Source organism: Phalacrocorax carbo, chromosome 13 (assembly GCF_963921805.1).
Source record: "Phalacrocorax carbo chromosome 13, bPhaCar2.1, whole genome shotgun sequence".
Classification (NCBI taxonomy): Eukaryota; Metazoa; Chordata; class Aves; order Suliformes; family Phalacrocoracidae; genus Phalacrocorax; species Phalacrocorax carbo.
In genome coordinates, this window is record NC_087525.1 from 11,714,247 (window position 1) to 11,731,138 (window position 16,892).

General features: G+C 46.1%; 1 protein-coding gene and 1 long non-coding RNA gene across 8 annotated transcripts in view; both read left to right on the top strand.

Moving 5' to 3' along the window:
• The window catches only part of GPRIN2 (G protein regulated inducer of neurite outgrowth 2), a 41,343-nt gene extending 35,593 nt beyond the window's left edge, over window positions 1-5,750 (top strand). For all 6 annotated transcript variants that reach the window (XM_064464826.1, XM_064464825.1, XM_064464824.1 and 3 more), the window contains one exon: window positions 1,976-5,750. In XM_064464826.1, coding sequence (XP_064320896.1) covers window positions 1,976-3,786 — 1,811 coding nt within the window. In that variant the 3' untranslated portion in view covers window positions 3,787-5,750. The remainder of the gene's footprint in view (window positions 1-1,975) is intronic.
• A 3,035-nt stretch (window positions 5,751-8,785) lies between these two features.
• On the top strand, window positions 8,786-16,315 carry LOC104043665 (uncharacterized). 2 transcript variants are annotated; one of them, XR_010375096.1, is made up of 4 exons: window positions 8,786-8,994; window positions 9,480-10,230; window positions 12,878-12,971; window positions 14,865-16,315. It is a non-coding gene; the product is annotated as an uncharacterized LOC104043665 (long non-coding RNA). The 2 variants fall into 2 exon arrangements; XR_010375095.1 differs by having other exon boundaries at window positions 9,480-9,701.
• Window positions 16,316-16,892: the final 577 nt, after the last annotated feature.

Below are 16,892 nucleotides of genomic sequence, written 5' to 3' on the forward strand. Positions count from 1 at the left end.
GATGGGAAAACTGCAACCTGAACAATTAGCTTGCCAAAGTTAACAACAAAAATGGAATTACAAGTGTAAGCACCGATAGCTGTCTGGATCAGCAGTGGAGCTCTTGGTTTGTGGATGGAGCAAAAGGCATGCTTTTTATCAGTTTTGTTGGTAGATGACTCCTTGAGCCTATAAATATAATATTAAAAGGATCACATATTAAAAGTTTCTCTACTGAAAGGTTTCAATGTGAGTCCTTGCAGCCACTGGTCTCTTGGTGTTTTGACTGAACTTTCCTGTTACATTTACAGAGTGCTTTTGTCCACCATGTTTACGTACCCTTCTTGTTGCAAACATTCATCTTTATTTCAGTGATACAGTTCATGAGAAATTGTGAAGGTTTCTTTCAGGGTCCTGCTAGGGAGGCGGAGTGTATAGAGTGCATCTGAGGGAAAGTTCTCTAAAATGAGATCTTGTGGCTTCCACTGTATTTCTGCACAACAGATTACCCTGTAGTACATGACCTGGAAGCAATGAATAAATGCTCTAGATTTTTCTGTTCAACAGAATGGGTTCTTTCATAAAAGAGATATAAATATATGTATGTGTGTAAATAGATATAGATATATGAGCATATTAAAACTTAGTTATACAAATGTTGAAAGACCTCTGTGACACCAAGGGCAAGTGAGAAGTCAGCCAGTGAAAGGTCTGATTCAATGCGTGACTAAATCTGGTTAGATACAAAATCTTCAATTACCCCTTCTCTTAGATGTGGAAGTGCTAACATAAATGTTAAGAACAGTTAGGATACTATATTAACCAGTAGAAACAAGTGCTTTCTAACAACAGAAGTGATTGAGGGCACTGAAAAAAAGGGCAGAACCACCACAATACTTTGGTTAAAATTTTCTTGTTTTGTTTTTACCCTGCTTCTGGTGCAATGAGTTGTACCTTCCAGAGCCAGTGTGAATTTGTGGATTCCCAAAGGTTACTGGCACCAGAAGCCTAATCCATGCACTGAAGCATGTACCCTTAACAGACTCTGTGCTGAGATGCAGACTCTCCATCCAGCTCAGTGGTCCCTAGGGGATTTTCACCTCCAGCCTTTCACTGGATCCCTCTTTGCTGCCACCTCCTATCATGCCAGCGGTAAGCACGGGCTAGAAAGCTCTCTGACCCTGTCGGGGGCCAGCTGGGTATCTTCGCCCCATGCTTCCCAGCATTGCTTGTTCTGGGAACACTGGCACCGACGCCACACAGGCCTGGCATTTCCTTGGGTTTCATCTCTGCCACAGGTGGTCAAAACAGTTTAGTCACATCTCATGTACATTTGTGTGGACTCTGGGAAAATGGTTGACCAGAATAGTGATATTCCTGTGAGATGAAATCCAAAGAAGCTTGTTAGGAAGGATAGGGGGAAAAGGGAGAACTTGTTCAGTTGTTGAGGCGTTGTTATTGTCGGAAAGCTCCAGCAGTGATTGGGTAACTTCTGAAATGACAGCGTCAAGAGACTAAAAACTGAAGTGTTTTGTTTTGACAATACAGTTAACGTTGTTGGCTTAATGACCACTGTGGTGAAAAGCCTTCTTGTTTAAACATACTTCTGTCTTTGCTTAAGTTATATGACATCTCTGGATGTCCCCAAAATGGCTCCAGTAAATTCAGGGGAGATGATATTTGGCAATGTTGAGATAGTCATTGTTAAAAGCTAGAAACCAAGAAGAATTTTTTTCCCTTTGAGTTTTATGAAATTGAACAAAACAGAATTTCAATAAATCCTGACTCTAATTCAGGGAAAACCCCTTTGAGGAAACAGAAAATGGAAACTGGACAGTCTGAGTACACAGAGACTACAGTAGAGTGCTTTTTTAAAAAGTATTTGTGAACAGTGAAAAACAAGAAGCCCAAGCAGAAGGTCAATAGAGATTATCGTTTCCAGTGCATCTATTTCCTTCTTAAACTGATTATTTTTCTTTACCGCCATTTCTTGCAGATCTCTCTTTTTTTGCCATGTCAGCTGACAGCCACCAGCTCCACACTCATTCCTACCAGGATGCTCTAAGTTCTACTTGTCACAGTCTCTTGAATGCCAACAGTCACCCCTTGTCAAAGAGCTCGTCAAGTCTGGCCTATACTGGGCAATCAACTTTAGAGGAAAGGCAAAGCAACAAACAGGAGCTGAAGAAAAGCCACAGTAGCACCGTCTGCCATACCCTGGGAAACGAGAGTGACGCCAGGAGCGTGCCGAGTCCTGGATGGTCTTTCTCGCAGCCTGGGGCGATGGGACTTGGGGCAGCGGTCCCAAGCGATCAGGCAGCCGATGACAATTCACAGAGCAGAACTAAGACTACAAACCATCTTCTTATCGCTGAACAGTCCCCAGCATCCCGGGAAGCAAGGGGCAATAAGATGCGTGTAAAGAGCACCACTGTTGAGAATGTTTCTTCAGCCTGCGCTGTACACCAGCAAAGCTCGTGTGAAATGGAAGAACCAGGAACTGCCCTTCAGAGAAGCCACTCAGACCTAACTCGCAGTTGCAAACAGCAGACTTATGTCACTTGCACAGAAACCAGTGCTACTCACTCCACCCTAACCTCTTCTAGCTGCAGGCATGGTCTGCCAGTGGCTGCGATGTCTTTCCCAACACAGACATACGGATCAGAAACAAATGACAATACATCTCACTATCAAAACCTTGTGACTCATCTTCCAGTTCTACCTAGAGACCAAGAAGTACCCACAAATAGCTTTGAGAGCAGTGGACTTCCACGTAATGCTACTGTTTACACAGATCCTGGAACCTTTCACACTGCTGTTCTAGGACCCCACGTGCCTGGAAATGGTTTCTCAAACAGGACACTGTTCAGTCAGGCCACGGGGTTTATTCACGGTGGTCTGACTTACAGTAATCTTCCAAACTCTGCATACTCCCCCATGGTGATGGCAGTTCATAACAATGCTGCAGGGCCCTGTAATACAAGGCAGGACCCCTGTATGAAAGCAGATGCCACGGTCCCTGCCTATTGCCATTCTTTGCCCATACCATCTATACAACTTGTTCCGCGGTTGGTATGCTCTGTTAGCGAGTCGGGAAAAGAGCAGGCAGCACCTGGCTATTTTCACTCCTTTTCTACTTCAGACATTCTGACATATCCTAAGCTGGTGTCTTCAGTAAGCGAATCGGGCCTGGATGCCAAGAGAGTCCTGAAGTGCTGTAGCAACGCTGCAGAACAACATGCTCAACACTGCGCTCAGCAGCAAACAGCTCCTCCAGAAACAAAGGCTGCCTGTGTTGCCTTTAGTAGCCAGCAAGGTGCAGACACGGTAATGACAACCAAGGATATGTGGACTATGACCTCTATGAATGACTTAACTAAAGGACTGAAACCAGCTCTCGAGCACAGAGATGCCGAGGTACAAACGCTTTCAACCATGGAATGCAAATCTGTGGCAACAAGCCCAGCAGCTGCAGCAGGTGGCCACTCGCATGTGTTCCCGGAGGTGAACCTGGAGCAAGACCTGGAGGCCCCCAAATCTCCAGTACGTGAAGTGAGATGGGATGACGAAGGAATGACATGGGAAGTGTATGGGGCATCTGTGGATCCAGAAGTCCTTGGGTTAGCCATTCAAAAACACCTCGAGATTCAAATAGAACAATTCCAGACAGAGCCTGCTCAGCCGGCTGGGAAAAGTAATGAGGAGCCATCTTCTGATAAAATGGGGAAAAAAAGGCCGTTCAGAACAATGATGCATTCCCTGAGATACCCGAGCTGTTGTGCTCGTTCCAGTACTGCAGTGGAGTGAGCACAGCTGGGGGACAGCTGTGCTGCTCTTAAAGCATAAATAAATGCTGACTCTTATGTGTTAACACAGTACATGTGGACAATCCACTCCAGGGTAAGTGGGAAAGGTTCTGTGGCCATCAAATACTCATCAAAGCAAGGAAAAACCCTTGTTGGGCCAGAAAACAGAGGACATGAGGCTGTACCTACATCAGGCCATCTGAATGCTCTTGACTGTATTTAATGTAGCACTGTTTTATTCTTCTATGTTAGTTTTAAATCATTGTAAGGAATAAGATTTATTTTCTAAATGATGCCTCTTTTTAAAATAACAATGGTTTTTTTTCTGTATTTTAATAATTTAGGGTTAGAAGACAATTAGAAAATTATGCTTTAATCAAAGTTCTTAGCTTTCAATCCTACTCCCTTCAATTGTTTTGGGGAGCTACTTTGCTGTTAATTTATAATAATGCTGACAATAAACCCACTTTTACAGTAGACAAAATGACGAACTAGTGCAATGCTCTGTGACGAGGAATTGTAACTTTTGCTACGTAACTCTGTGAAGTAATTTTGATACTGCTAGTCTGAACACTTCCCTTTGCAAGCTGATGTGCAGTTGGAGGATGCTCCTGCAACTTTCAAATTAGTTTGTAGTTATGATGAATTACACTCTAAATATCCAGAAGTGGTGTTCACCAAGCGATTGACACAAATGTACAGTATTACCAGAGATGACTCCTGTAATGTGAATTACTTATGGGAGGCTTATTAGAGAGATGAAACAAAAGCTGTTCAGATTAGTCTGTCGCACTATCATACCCTACAAATCGTAAGCAGTTTTGTTTTGCTCATATTAAAAGTAATTTCCAGCGAGTCCTTTTTACGTGCGCCTGTCCTGACCCGTGGTTATTTTGGTGTTGCATAGCCCAGAGGTGGCAGTTCGCACGTAACCTTGGCTCGTCTTGTGTTCCCTGCCTGGCCTGCTCAAAGTGAGACTGTGTGCCGCCACCAAAGTACAGCTCTGAGGTGGTTTGTTCTGAGTGCCTTGGCCACAGGGGCAGCTTAAAGATTTCTATTCTCCCCAAACCAGCTTTGCAAACAATTTCCCAGTGAGAAACTTCTTATGATGCTGTAATGCAGCCATAATGCAGGGGAATATGCAATATTTTTGATGGGGAGAGTGAAGGAACATTTATTTCTGTCTCAAGGGAAAACTTGCAGTGTCAGAGAACTTACTGCTGTGGAATTCCGTTCTCCTTTAAATGTGTCTGGTTGTGCTTTTGTTGGTTTGGTTTGGTTTTTGTCCCGGCTTCCTAAAACAGTAAGTTAGCAGGCTGTCTACATGATGTTCACCTAACATGTATATGAGCAGGACCCCCTGGTGCTCAGGATGGTTTTAAAATTTCAGCTAGAAAATCTTTAAATATAGCAGCTGCTGGCTGGCATGCGCTGTGATGCATTCATTTAACAGCGTAGAGTAGTTCAAGATCAAACTTTTATTCCTGGACAAAGTGGAATTAAACAGACCTGGCTCCTGTGAAACTTGCTTTGAGTTCAGGAGGCTTCATTCAGGCCCTGGGACTTCGGCCTCAGCAAAGTCTGAACTCAAAAGGACTTTTATAGAAACGAGGTCTGAAACCACTGGAATGCGACGCCTTACTCAGGATGCCTCTATAGCTGCGAGCATCCAAGTTTTGATAATGTTAAAGTTCCTTTTATTAAAGCGTTACTAGAAGTAAAGAAGAAACAAGTAACTAAAAAAAGACACTTCCAGTGTTATTTAGCGTTTAGCTAAACAGTTTCTATATGGGCTTATTTTATGGTCCAGAGTATCAAAAGCAGTACCAAACCACTGATTTGCTCTGTTCTTCAAACATTACACTCCGAGAATTTTAAAAACTATAATGGTCTCAAACCTTGTGTTGTCCATTAGCTTGTCCTCGGGCGTACAGGAGAATTAAAGATTTGAACAATTAAACTAAAGCTTTAAAATAGCAACTGTACCTTGCTCCTGTGACTATCACAATCCACACTTTTAAGCTGTTTGACATGTGAAATAATCTTTATTCTCCTTCCCAGCCCCAAGCACCCCTCTAAAATAAAGCCCCCAACTCGAGGAAGATGATAAAATAGACTCAGTATCAAACTGGTCAGAATGAGATAATCTGCAGAAGGGACTGGAAGAATATGGCAAAGTCCCTTGAGTGCTTTGGCCGCTGTATACTATAACTGGAGCCACTCTTAGATCTCATACAGCTCTGGTGCGAATTACCTATGGTTTATGCATTGGTACAGATTTGCTATTACGGTACCAAACGCTGATTATCATTCCTGGCTGAGAAAAATAAATGACAAGCAAGGGAAAAGGACACCAACGATTTGCTAATCAAAAACAGGTGCTCGCTCACTACAGGCATTGTGACTCTTCAGGATGCTGGCTGGAGTCACCCTTGGTAACAAAAATAGCATTTGTCTTTGAGGATTTTCTGTGCTTTTAAAAAGGATTAAAATACAAGGCATATTAATAGAGATTTGGGGGGACACACACCGAAACAAAATACTCATCTGAATATTAACTACACGGATAAAATAAGTTGTTTCATTTGTATGCTGGATACCTCTTTAAAAAGGGAATTTGGATTCACTTTGCATTTGTGTTGCTTGGGTTTTTTTAATTTAAATACCAGTCAGGTTGTATAGCAAGTATTCTTCGTGTTAGTGCCCTGTTCAAGTGTTACTCATAAATGTGAGAACTCTTTCTCTGTTTTTTAATGTTTTCTAACTTAGGAAAATCCAAATCGATTTCATTCTACTTTTAAATATAAATAGATGGAGAACTTGCACTAGATTTATAAATGAGCGAGCCAATGTGAACACAGGCTTTTCAAGCTAGGGTGAAATCAAGGTGTAGTATTTTCTTGAAAGCATTTGAAGATCAGTTTGCATTGCATCAGGTTGCCTCTGCTCCCCAGCCTGGATGCTCAGGTACTATTTACGGCCGATCAAATCAGGGTTGCCTTTCACACAAACCCTCAGTGAGGGTGCGCTGGTGCACCGGGAGCTTAACCCTTTTGCCTGTGCAGCTTCTTTCCCTTGAACTACGGGAACAGCCGCCTGGTAATGGAGTATTTTGGATATGTTATAACATCCTTAGGTGCTAACTAACATCTCTAGAAGGACTGAACTGTATGTGCTACTTGAGGGCTCTAGGACTGACGATGGGCTGAGATGCTTAGGTCAGTGGTTCAGCACAGACTGAAGGGAACTGGTGCTGATATCAGTATACTGAGGAAGTAGCTCTGAAAAAGAGTTAAAATGATTTCACTGTGAATTATTATTTGTCTCTAGTAACAAAGGAGATATATCACCATATGTACTGTTACTGTTCCTGGAGGAGAGGCCAAAGCCTGTCAGGCATTTGGCACTGACTGACTTTATTAATGTTGCACAGTTGTAATTTGAGGTAATCTTTGGTTGCAGGGTTAAATGCTGAAATAAGGGATATTGTTGCAATGTTTTAAATAAAAACCTTTCCTAGTTAAGTGAATTATTTAGAAAAAAGAAAAAAAAAACTAAAAAGTTGCTTAGTCAATGTCATATCAGTTAGTTTAAAACTCATTGTATGTATTTGTTTGGTCTTCTCCTGAAAAATGTTGATTTGTTCTGAGAAATAGCTTCCCAGAGTTGTGTTCGTGACCGGCTGCCTAATGGCTGGGGATCAGGTGGGAAGGCCACCTAACCAAATTCACTCTGGGCCCAGTAACGGAGGTGCCCCCACAACCTCCTCTCCAGTGATTCCTGCCGCCTCCAGGGCGATGGGGGGACACCAGCAGGGATGGGGCGTGCAGCTGAGGGGCTCTCTGAAGCTGGCAGCCCCGTGATGGGGTGCTGTGGGCTCGCCCTCACCCCCGGTTCAGTCTGCGGTGCTCACAGACCACTTGCCTTTGGTCTCATGCTGCTGGAAGAGACCTTCAGTTGCTATAGCCTGGATCCTGAGCTGGTTCTGCTAAGGATGGCCACAGGTCTCACCCTCCTACACAGGTTTTACTTAGGAACCCCTGCTCTAGAATGAGCTTCTCTTCCTTCCAGATGTAGCTTAAGAAATTGCGTGTTGTACAGCTGAGCCCTGCAGAGCAACGCTGCTCCGTGCCCGTGGTCCTCTGAGGTGGGAGTGAGTGGGGAGGAAAATGCAACCGGCTGTTCTGTGCCCAGCCATAACCAAAGACGTTTCAGGGAAAAAAAACATCTCCACTGTACAGATGGGGGAAGGTATTTCTTTCTGATCACTTCTCTGCTTATAAACAGCAACAAATAATGGCCAGCTGGACTAATTGCATTATTGGATAGACATTTAGTCTTTTAAATCCAAAGCAGTAATGACCTGTCTGAGGATGTGTCGAGGTAAGAGGCCTTCTGGAAGGATGTTACTTCCTGTTAAAGATGGAACATGAAAAACTGTGTAGCTTTGCTTAGGAAAAACAGCATGCCGTGAGGTTGGGATAAAGCAGAATCTTAGAGCAGAGAGGAGACCCAGGAACCCCAGCCCCAAACAGGGAGCGGGGCCCGGTGCCCTCCAGACACTGCTAGCCCCCTTCCTCAGGAGCTTTTCCAACTGTGAAATTGCAATGTTAATACCTCGTTACCATCTGTTCCTTTCAGACATGTTGAGGTGATTAATTTGTCTTCTTAAGCCCCTTGAAAATGAAAGCAGTCTATTAGTGCTAAGTAATACCGTTCATGGGCAAGAGACAAGGAAGTAGCGTATGGGTTTATGAATTGGAAATAAATAATTCTAATCGACTACCACAGAACTAGTTAAATAACTCGGTGGGACTTGCTACATCAATCACTTATGCCTTTCCCTTTCAGGGGACTTTAGGACTCAGAGTGAAGCGAGTTTTGGTTTCAAAGTCATTTCTTTTCCCTCTATTCAGAAATTATCTGAAATGAAAAACACAACGTGCCTATTGAGCTTCTTTCCAAAGCCTTGTTATTTACACAGGTCACAAGACCCAGCTGACCCTGCAGATAAGGAGAATCTAATGCCTGTGAGCCTGTGGTAGAGCCCTGGGCTGCTCGTGTCTGCGAGGGCTGCTCGTGTCTGCTGAGGGAGGGAGACGCAGTGCTTTCCGCTGATGTTATAGTGTGGGGCGTCCCACTCCCCTGCCCGTCTGCAAGGGGCAGCTCTACAGAGCCACGTGGTTTGTTTATAAAGGAGAAGAGACAGGTAAGCTTTGTGGGTGATGTGTGCGTTAATGAGAATTTTATTCTTTTTCTTGCATGAAAAGAAACTTGCAGCCAAAAATTCTTCCTACTATAAAGATGGGCATGGTCCTTTTTCATCTCTTCAAGATAGAATGAGTGTATCCATTTTCTGTGGGGCAGCACCCCTGCCCCAGTCAAAACCAGTGCTGTGGAGTTGTTTCTTCCACCTGGAGCACTTCACAAAACTAAGCACACAGTCACTTGTGGCTTTTACTGCCTGTCTGCATCAGCGAAGGGAGTGGTGCATCTCCTTTGCCGGTCACCTAGATGTCTGGCTTCCGTCTTTCTCAGGCTGTCAAAGTGCTGGGTCTTGAGCTGACAGCCGTCACATGTACAAGGGCCAATGTGTTCAGATAGCAGAGTACTAAGCTGTAGCTTGTAAGCGTTTAGAAGCATTAATCCTGCCTAATATGTGACCAAAACAGATGTCATCTATCTTATTATCAGCCTTTCAATACACTAGGGGCTACGCCACTCGGATGACATGTGAAGGAAGCTTAGAAAACAAAGCAAGGAAACGCAAGCGAGGAAATGACACTGCAGACCTCCATCCCGTTCTGGCCACCTCCTGCTCGCCGACGGGCAGAGAAGACTACTCCAGCAACACCGGTGTCGCAGGTGGCTCAGCGGTGTAACGAAGGAGAGATTTTGTCCCCCATGGTGTTAAAGGTAGCGTAACATGATGAATCTGGGTCAGGAGCGGTCGTGAACTCCTGCTGGCCAGGGTTACAGCTCCTAGCTCCACCTGGCGCGCAGCCTGGCAGTACGGACCTCCTCTTTCTCCCCTGCATTTTCTGGTCCCTGCTCACCTCCTACAGTTTTTACTGCAAAGCAGAGATGGGTCACAGCTCCCTGCGCAGTGAACCTTGCCGAAACACACTTCTGTTTGTGCCGTCCAGTGCCCAGCTGCTGACGGGCAGCTCTTTGCAGTGCACGAAGCACACAGAACCACCCGGTCTTGGGTGCCGTGGTCTGACCTGCACTGCACCGCCCTGACAGCAATCGCAGGAGCTGGCTTTTCTGGTCCTTCCCCTGCCACAGACACAACACCCTCAGTAATGACACGTGCATGAAAAGTCAGTCCTTTCGTCTCCTCTGCTTTTTGCAATGGCTGTAGATAATTTGCTTACCCTGCCCCTGGCTGTAGTGCAAGCTGCTTCGCCCCAGACTGGGACTGGGCAGAAATTCCTGCATGCAGGTAAGTTTAATGCTGTCTTGTGTTCACGTGTTCTGGAAAACCCTACAAATGCTGTTGCCTCAGAGAATCCAATTTTAGGATAGCCTGTACATTAATTTGACTTCATGGTGAGATGGATTATGTTGTAATTTCTTCCTTGTTTTCAGAGTGATCTGTGTTTGCTAAATGTTATGCTTTTTTTTTTTTTTAGCATCGGCCTCACTCTTACAATAGAATTAGAGGTTAATTTAGTGCTATGCTGCTGTAGCTGCTTTCTTAAAAAGGATCTTGGAAATAAGATGGGACTCTTTCTGAGAAAGCAGAAGAGTCCTGTTTTGATTGCGTGATGGCTGTTGTTCAAAAACCCGCTTCTCCACTTAAATGAGAGCAATTCCTAGAGCCACAACACAGCACAGTTGTCAGATAAAACAGCCCTTGTGCTTTAAGCCTGCACTGAGAGTCCTGCTCCAATTTTGGCTGGAATGTGTGTGTGTGCGTATAGGTGAGGGAGGGAAAAAGGTTCACCATGTTTAGTGACTAAAATCACAGAGCTGTTTCATTGCAGGCTGAATCTATGTTTGTCATAGAACAAGTTTTCTGAAGTAGGTTGAAGCTTTGTAAAAATGGTTTTAGGTTAGTCAAAATTGTTTGAAATTATACGGTGTCTACATGCCTCCCTCCCTCCTAGTGTGAGCCCTTCGGTGCTGACCCGAGACCATGCCTGGGGCTGCAGAAAGCAGGGACACGCATCTCCTCTGCTTTCGCCTCCCTGGAGGCCCTTCCCTCGTGTTCGAATAGAGGTGTTTGTTGGGGTGTGAGCACCCCAGCTGGGTCACCACGTCTGCACCTTCCCCGTGCATTTTCCCCTCATTAGGTTCTTATTTAAGTGGTTTTTTTTATTTCTCTCAGAAAAATTGAATATCTGGGTATTACACGCCTTTATACAAAATAAAGTATTTCTCTCTATAGGGGGTATTAAATTTGGGAGCTCCTACCCTGTGCCAGACACCAGCTCTTTCCTGTAGCACTTTCCTACTTTTCTAGCATTGCAGAAGCCAGCTGTCTTTTGCCACAGATGGCGAATAATAACCTCCCCGAGTTTAAGCTCATCACCTCAACCCTGCCATAATGAGCAGGAGAAAATGAATGATCTGGAGAAATACACTGTGCAGGGTCAAGTGCTTTTTGTTTGTTTGTTTTCTAATTCAAATGCAAAGGGAGTCCCTGGGAATAAATAGTTTTTCAGAGGTAATGTCTTGAAACCAACTCAAACTTAGTTTTGTGCCCAGTTATTGGACACTAAGTGCTCTCCGTTAGCCCGCGTCTGAGCTATCCTCCAAGCAGCCAAACACAAAGCGACCGCCCTCTCCCAAAAGCCAGCCGCTTGCAGGCTGAGAGGCTGGGGGGCTTTAGCCCCTAAACCCAGCTCTTCAGGAAACCATCGGTGTCTGAAATTTTAGCAGTGAGCTCTACACTTGCAGGGGAAACTTTTCCATTGATGTTCTGATTTCCTAAATTTACAGCATTTTTAACATCCCAAGTATGCCAGGCAGTTATTCAAAATACGACTATGTGGTGTATGCGGAACGCAACTCAGGATTTATGTTTAATATTTATCTCCTTCCACAATTTTTCAAGTTGTAGCAGCCACCAAGTCTAGGATCAATGAAGCACCGTTGGGATATGACTTTGCTTATTGAATGTATTTCTCTGCGTATTGTAGACTGGCCAGCAAACTGTGGCAGAGGGTATTTTCAGCCAAACACTGTAGGGAGAATTATATCAGGCACTGAAGCAAAGCCACACTCCTGGCCTTGACAAGTCTCATTACAGCTATGCTGCACAGCCTTTACGACAATCTCGCAGTGCCACAAATATCTTATACGTGTAACAATATCTTGGAAGAGGTTGCTGATGAAGTTGGTAACACACTTACTGACAAATAACATTTTGTGTTGGCACATTTTTGCGTAGCTGTTGGGTCATTCCTGCTATTGCTGAAGATGTGGTCAGGCCTATTGTAACTCACAAAGTATACGAGGCCATTCCTCTTGTTCGTAAAGCGCGTGTGAGTCGCCGTACCTATTCAGCGTATCTGAACTGAGTGTGCTTTCTGCTTGATAAGTGGGAAAACATTTAATTTCTGGCCATCAAGGAATCTCCTGTTTCTGCAAAAGGGTATCTGTATATGAAGTGGTTGCTGTTTGAGCTGCATCTACCAGCTGAAGCTTTGGAGGGTTTCAGGAGGGAAAAATGAATAATAAAACAAACAAACAAACAAAACCCCAAACAAACAGGAAAAAAAGGGTGAGGATTAAAATGGCCATACCCATGGTTTTGTATTAGAGAATGTGTGGGACCCTTAGGGAAACCTACTTGCTATGCATCTATCACACAAAAGATGCTGTGTTGACAAACATCCGAAGGTTTGGGTATGTGCTTACTGATACGTCTGTGCATCGGGTATGGAGTCCTAACACCTTCCCTGCATACATGATGAAGGAGCACATTAATAAAGGCATTTCCCTCTACAATTGCTCATAACCCCACTGCAGAATAGAAAGCATTTCCGTTAGCATGAGGTAAATCTGTCCCTCTTCTCTGTCCCTCTACTCAGAGATAACAATCCTTTGGTTAAAATTTCTGTTGATATTTTTTGCATTGATAGGTTTGGACCACAAGACGTAAGAGACTTGTTCACGTCTGTGGCGGGACCCTTGTTCACAAGCACCGGGTTCTCACTGCAGCCCATTGCTCCAAACGTACATTCTGCCTTGGGTTAGACTTCCTGGACGAGCCGCAGAAAACCTTTCTGGGAACCTCTTTAAATGAAAGATGCATGTGGGGTTAGTTAGGTGTATTCCGTCCTTCTGTTTCGTGTGAAGTGGGATAGACAAATAGGCAGTTATTTAAAAAAGGTTGCAGAAATGACCACCTTTTAAACTACAGGAAGGAAAAAGCCTGAGTGTGGGGTGCAGGAAAAGGTTATTAAAACAGCTCTTTGCAGTCTGTATATGAAACCGTTTGTGCAGGAGTTCAAATTCCTCTCTGGCATGGAGGTAGCTTGACACAAAAAGCAAAGATTCAAGGCGAGCAAATACAGCGCAGAAAGCTTTGACAATCCCCTGCAGGGAAGTAAAGCCTTGGACTTACGCACAACTGACTGCTGCCCCGCTCGGCTCCTTGGGCGGGTTGGTGGCTGGGAGGTCGGCCTCCGGCCACGGGCAGGACGAGCTCTGGGGGGAGGCTGGGGTGGATTTGGCGTGCAGCTGTGGGAGAGTGCCAGGTCACGGACTGCCTGGAAGGGGACCAAGGACAGACGTCAGAGAGGATATGTGGGAGGGAGGGCCACGCACCCGCCTGGCAGGGACAAAGAGAGAACAGCCTGCTTCCAGCAGCAGAGCTTGAAGCAACTGGAGATTCCCCCTGGGGGCTGCACGAATTTCCCTGATGCCTACGATGACGACTCTTCTATAATTTCATACTCTGCTTTGCGACCGTTGCTGTCTCTGAGAGAAGCCACCGTCAACTTGTTAGCGTGCCTTGGCATCTGGCTTCACCTCCAGCCGTGCCATCCGTGCTGTGCTGCTGTCAGTGTGCTGCACTTCATTTCCCTCTTAAAAGGCAGCGATGTGCTGCTTAACTGCGTGGTAGAGTTGCAGAAGAGGGCAATTACATTATGGGGCGTTAAACGTAGAAGTGAACACAACTGATTCTCTTCAACTAAATTATTGCAGTTACTGAAAGAGGAACGGTCTAAACAGGAGCCAGAAACATTCTTCAAGAACATGCACATAAACCCCGTAACATTTGCTCTAGAATCACTGCAGCAGAGGACATTCCTCAAGTCCTCTGTGTTTTGGGTGGCGCAGAGTAGTACAGTTTGACAGGCCATTATCTAAGGACTGCAGGAGAAGCTTCCGCTTCCACATCGAGGCTCCTGTTTCACAGGAGTGTGGAGGGATCAATCCCACCCTGCCCTTTATTCTCACACTGCAGCCGAGCAAGGAAGAAGTCTTTGAGTGTACAAAGAGGGTCATTAAGCACTTTTGCCAAATCAAGGCAAAGCCAAGCGGTGGCTTGTCATGAAGGATGAGCTTTATGGTGCAGGACCGCACGCGTGATTCCCATTCGGCAAGCAGCACTGAGTTTTGGGTACAGGAGCACATTATTCAGTGTCATATGCTTTGCAAGGGAGAAGTCGCATGCGTTAATCCTCATTCACTATCTTTGATGTGTACGTAGATCCCTTTCATGCATCCAGAATGCTTCTCTTTGTACTTTGGTTGGAGGCTTACTGCCAATACTGATACAGAGTTTTATCCCGCACGGAGGAACACCACGGTACATAAGACTCCATCTTTGCTACTGTTTAAACATGAGATCATCTTGTTTATTTTTTCCATAAAACCACATCTCTACCCAACCTTTTGCCCCTATTTTAGCAGGCTACCAATTTGTCCTTCACTTAGGTTAATGCCATTTTTAAATTTCATTTTTCGATCCACTATGTAGGTTCAGGTAAAAAAGCGCATGGTATGCCTGGTGTGGCTAAAGGTACAGCAAGGGAGGAGCGCCGTGTACTGCCATCGGTGGTGGGAGGAAAGAGCCCATTAAAAATATGCATATGGTTCCTTACTCTGCAATTCTTTTAGGGGAGAGATGGAAGATGTACCTGGAGAATCCTCCTAGGAAAGCATAACCTTAGCCACAATGAATCCACAGAGTACACCGTGTGAAGGAAATCTACCAGCATGAGTGGTTCCACGAAAACCACTCAAACCATCTGGATTATGATATGGCCTTGGTCAAGCCTATGGAAGACAAAACAGCAAGCCCTTTGGCCTGCTATGCCTGCCTGCCCGAGAGAGGCTGCTCTGTCTGCCCGGGACAGTCCTGCTCGGTGACGAGATAGGTGGACACAACAGGTATATTAGCGCTGCTGGTTTTCAAGGTCAGATGGGGTCAGCATTATTTCCTCTTAAATCTAAATACATAGAGAAAGATTATATAGCACAGCCTGTATCTCCTATGTTTTTAGATGAAGGCAAATACCTGAAATGCAGGTTCCTAGGGTAGCAGCACATCTGGGGTTAGGTGGCTGACTTGTACTTTCTCTTATGTCAGCATTGAATTATTTGTACTCTGGCTGCAGCCATGAGTCCTACCCACAAGTTAAGTATCCTATTCAAAAGAACAGTTCCTTGGTCTACGCCCAGAGGAGCTCCTGTGTGTGTAGGAACCGGTGACTCAGCTACCACACCTATGCAGAGCTACACAGCTACTTAGCTTTCCATTTGAAGTCCTGTCTCAATGTTAATGTATGTTTTAAGGACTGTGCAAACACGTAGGAAAGGCAGCACTTCACAGACACGCATTCTTGGAGGTGCTGGCTGGGTGGTCCTGGAAAGGCTTTGAATAGCCAAAAGCGTGGGAAGCAGCGCTGCAACCCATTCTTGCTGCTCTCCAGGATAGTAACTGGATCCTTTTCCCAGCTGAAAACTGTGGTGGCAGGTATCAGGAGATGTTCTGCTCTGCTTCACACCCGGGGAAAGACAAAAACAAACAAACAAAGGTACTGTGTAAAGCCAAGCCAAATGATGCACACTGGCAATCTGCCGGTGGACATGAGAAAGACCAAAACTGGTGGCTTGCCACATCCCCTGACATGTTCAATATTTCACTTTTCTCCTCAGCTTGGTTTTCTTGTGGGTGGGGAAGGTGACCTGGCATTGCCCAAGGTTTTAATAGAATTATAGAATCATAAAATCACAGAATCATTTAAGTTGGAAAAGACCTCTAGGATCATCAGGTCCAACTGTCAAATACTATAATGTCTCCTAAACCATGTCCCAAGTGCTGCATCTACATGTTTTTGAACACCTCCAGGGACAGTGACTCCCCCACCTCTCTGGGCAGCCTGTGCCAATGTCTGACCACTCTTGCAGTGAAGAAATTTCTCCTAATATCCAACCTAAACCTCCCCCGATGCAGCTTGAGGCCGTTTCCTCTCGTCCTGTCACTGGTGACTTGGGAGCAGAGACCAGCCCCCCCCTCACTCCAGCCCCTCTCAGGCAGCTGCAGAGAGCGAGAAGGGCTCCCCTCAGCCCCCCCTTCTCCAGGCTAAACCCCCCCAGCCGCCCCCCAGCACACTTGTGCTCCAGACCCTGCCCCAGCCCCGCTGCCCTTCTCTGGACACGCTCCAGCCCCTCCAGGCCCTTCTTGTCCCGAGGGGCCCAAACCTGAGCCCAGCATTCGAGGTGGGGCCTCCCCAGTGCCGAGCACAGGGGCCCCATCCCTGCCCGGCCCCTGCTGGCCACACCAGTGCTGACACAAGCCCGGGGGCTGGTGGCCTCCTTGGCCACCCGGGCACTGCTGGCTCATGCCCAGCCGGCTGTACCGGCACCCCCAGGGCCTTCTCCGCCGGGCACTTCCCAGCCCCTCTGCCCCAGGCCTGTGCCGTCGCCTGGGGTAAGGCCGTGCAGCCTCTTGCGGCAGGCCGGGCTGTCGGGGCTGGGCTACAACACCCCGTGCCGCCTGCAGACCTCCGGGGGCAGCGCGGCCCGCGATCCGTGAGGGGCCGAGGGAGCCGGGCCGCCCTCCCCCCGTGAGGGTCCCGCCGCCCCCCGAGCACGGCGTGCCGGGGCCGCTCCGCGCGACATGGCGGCCGCAGCCGCCGCCAC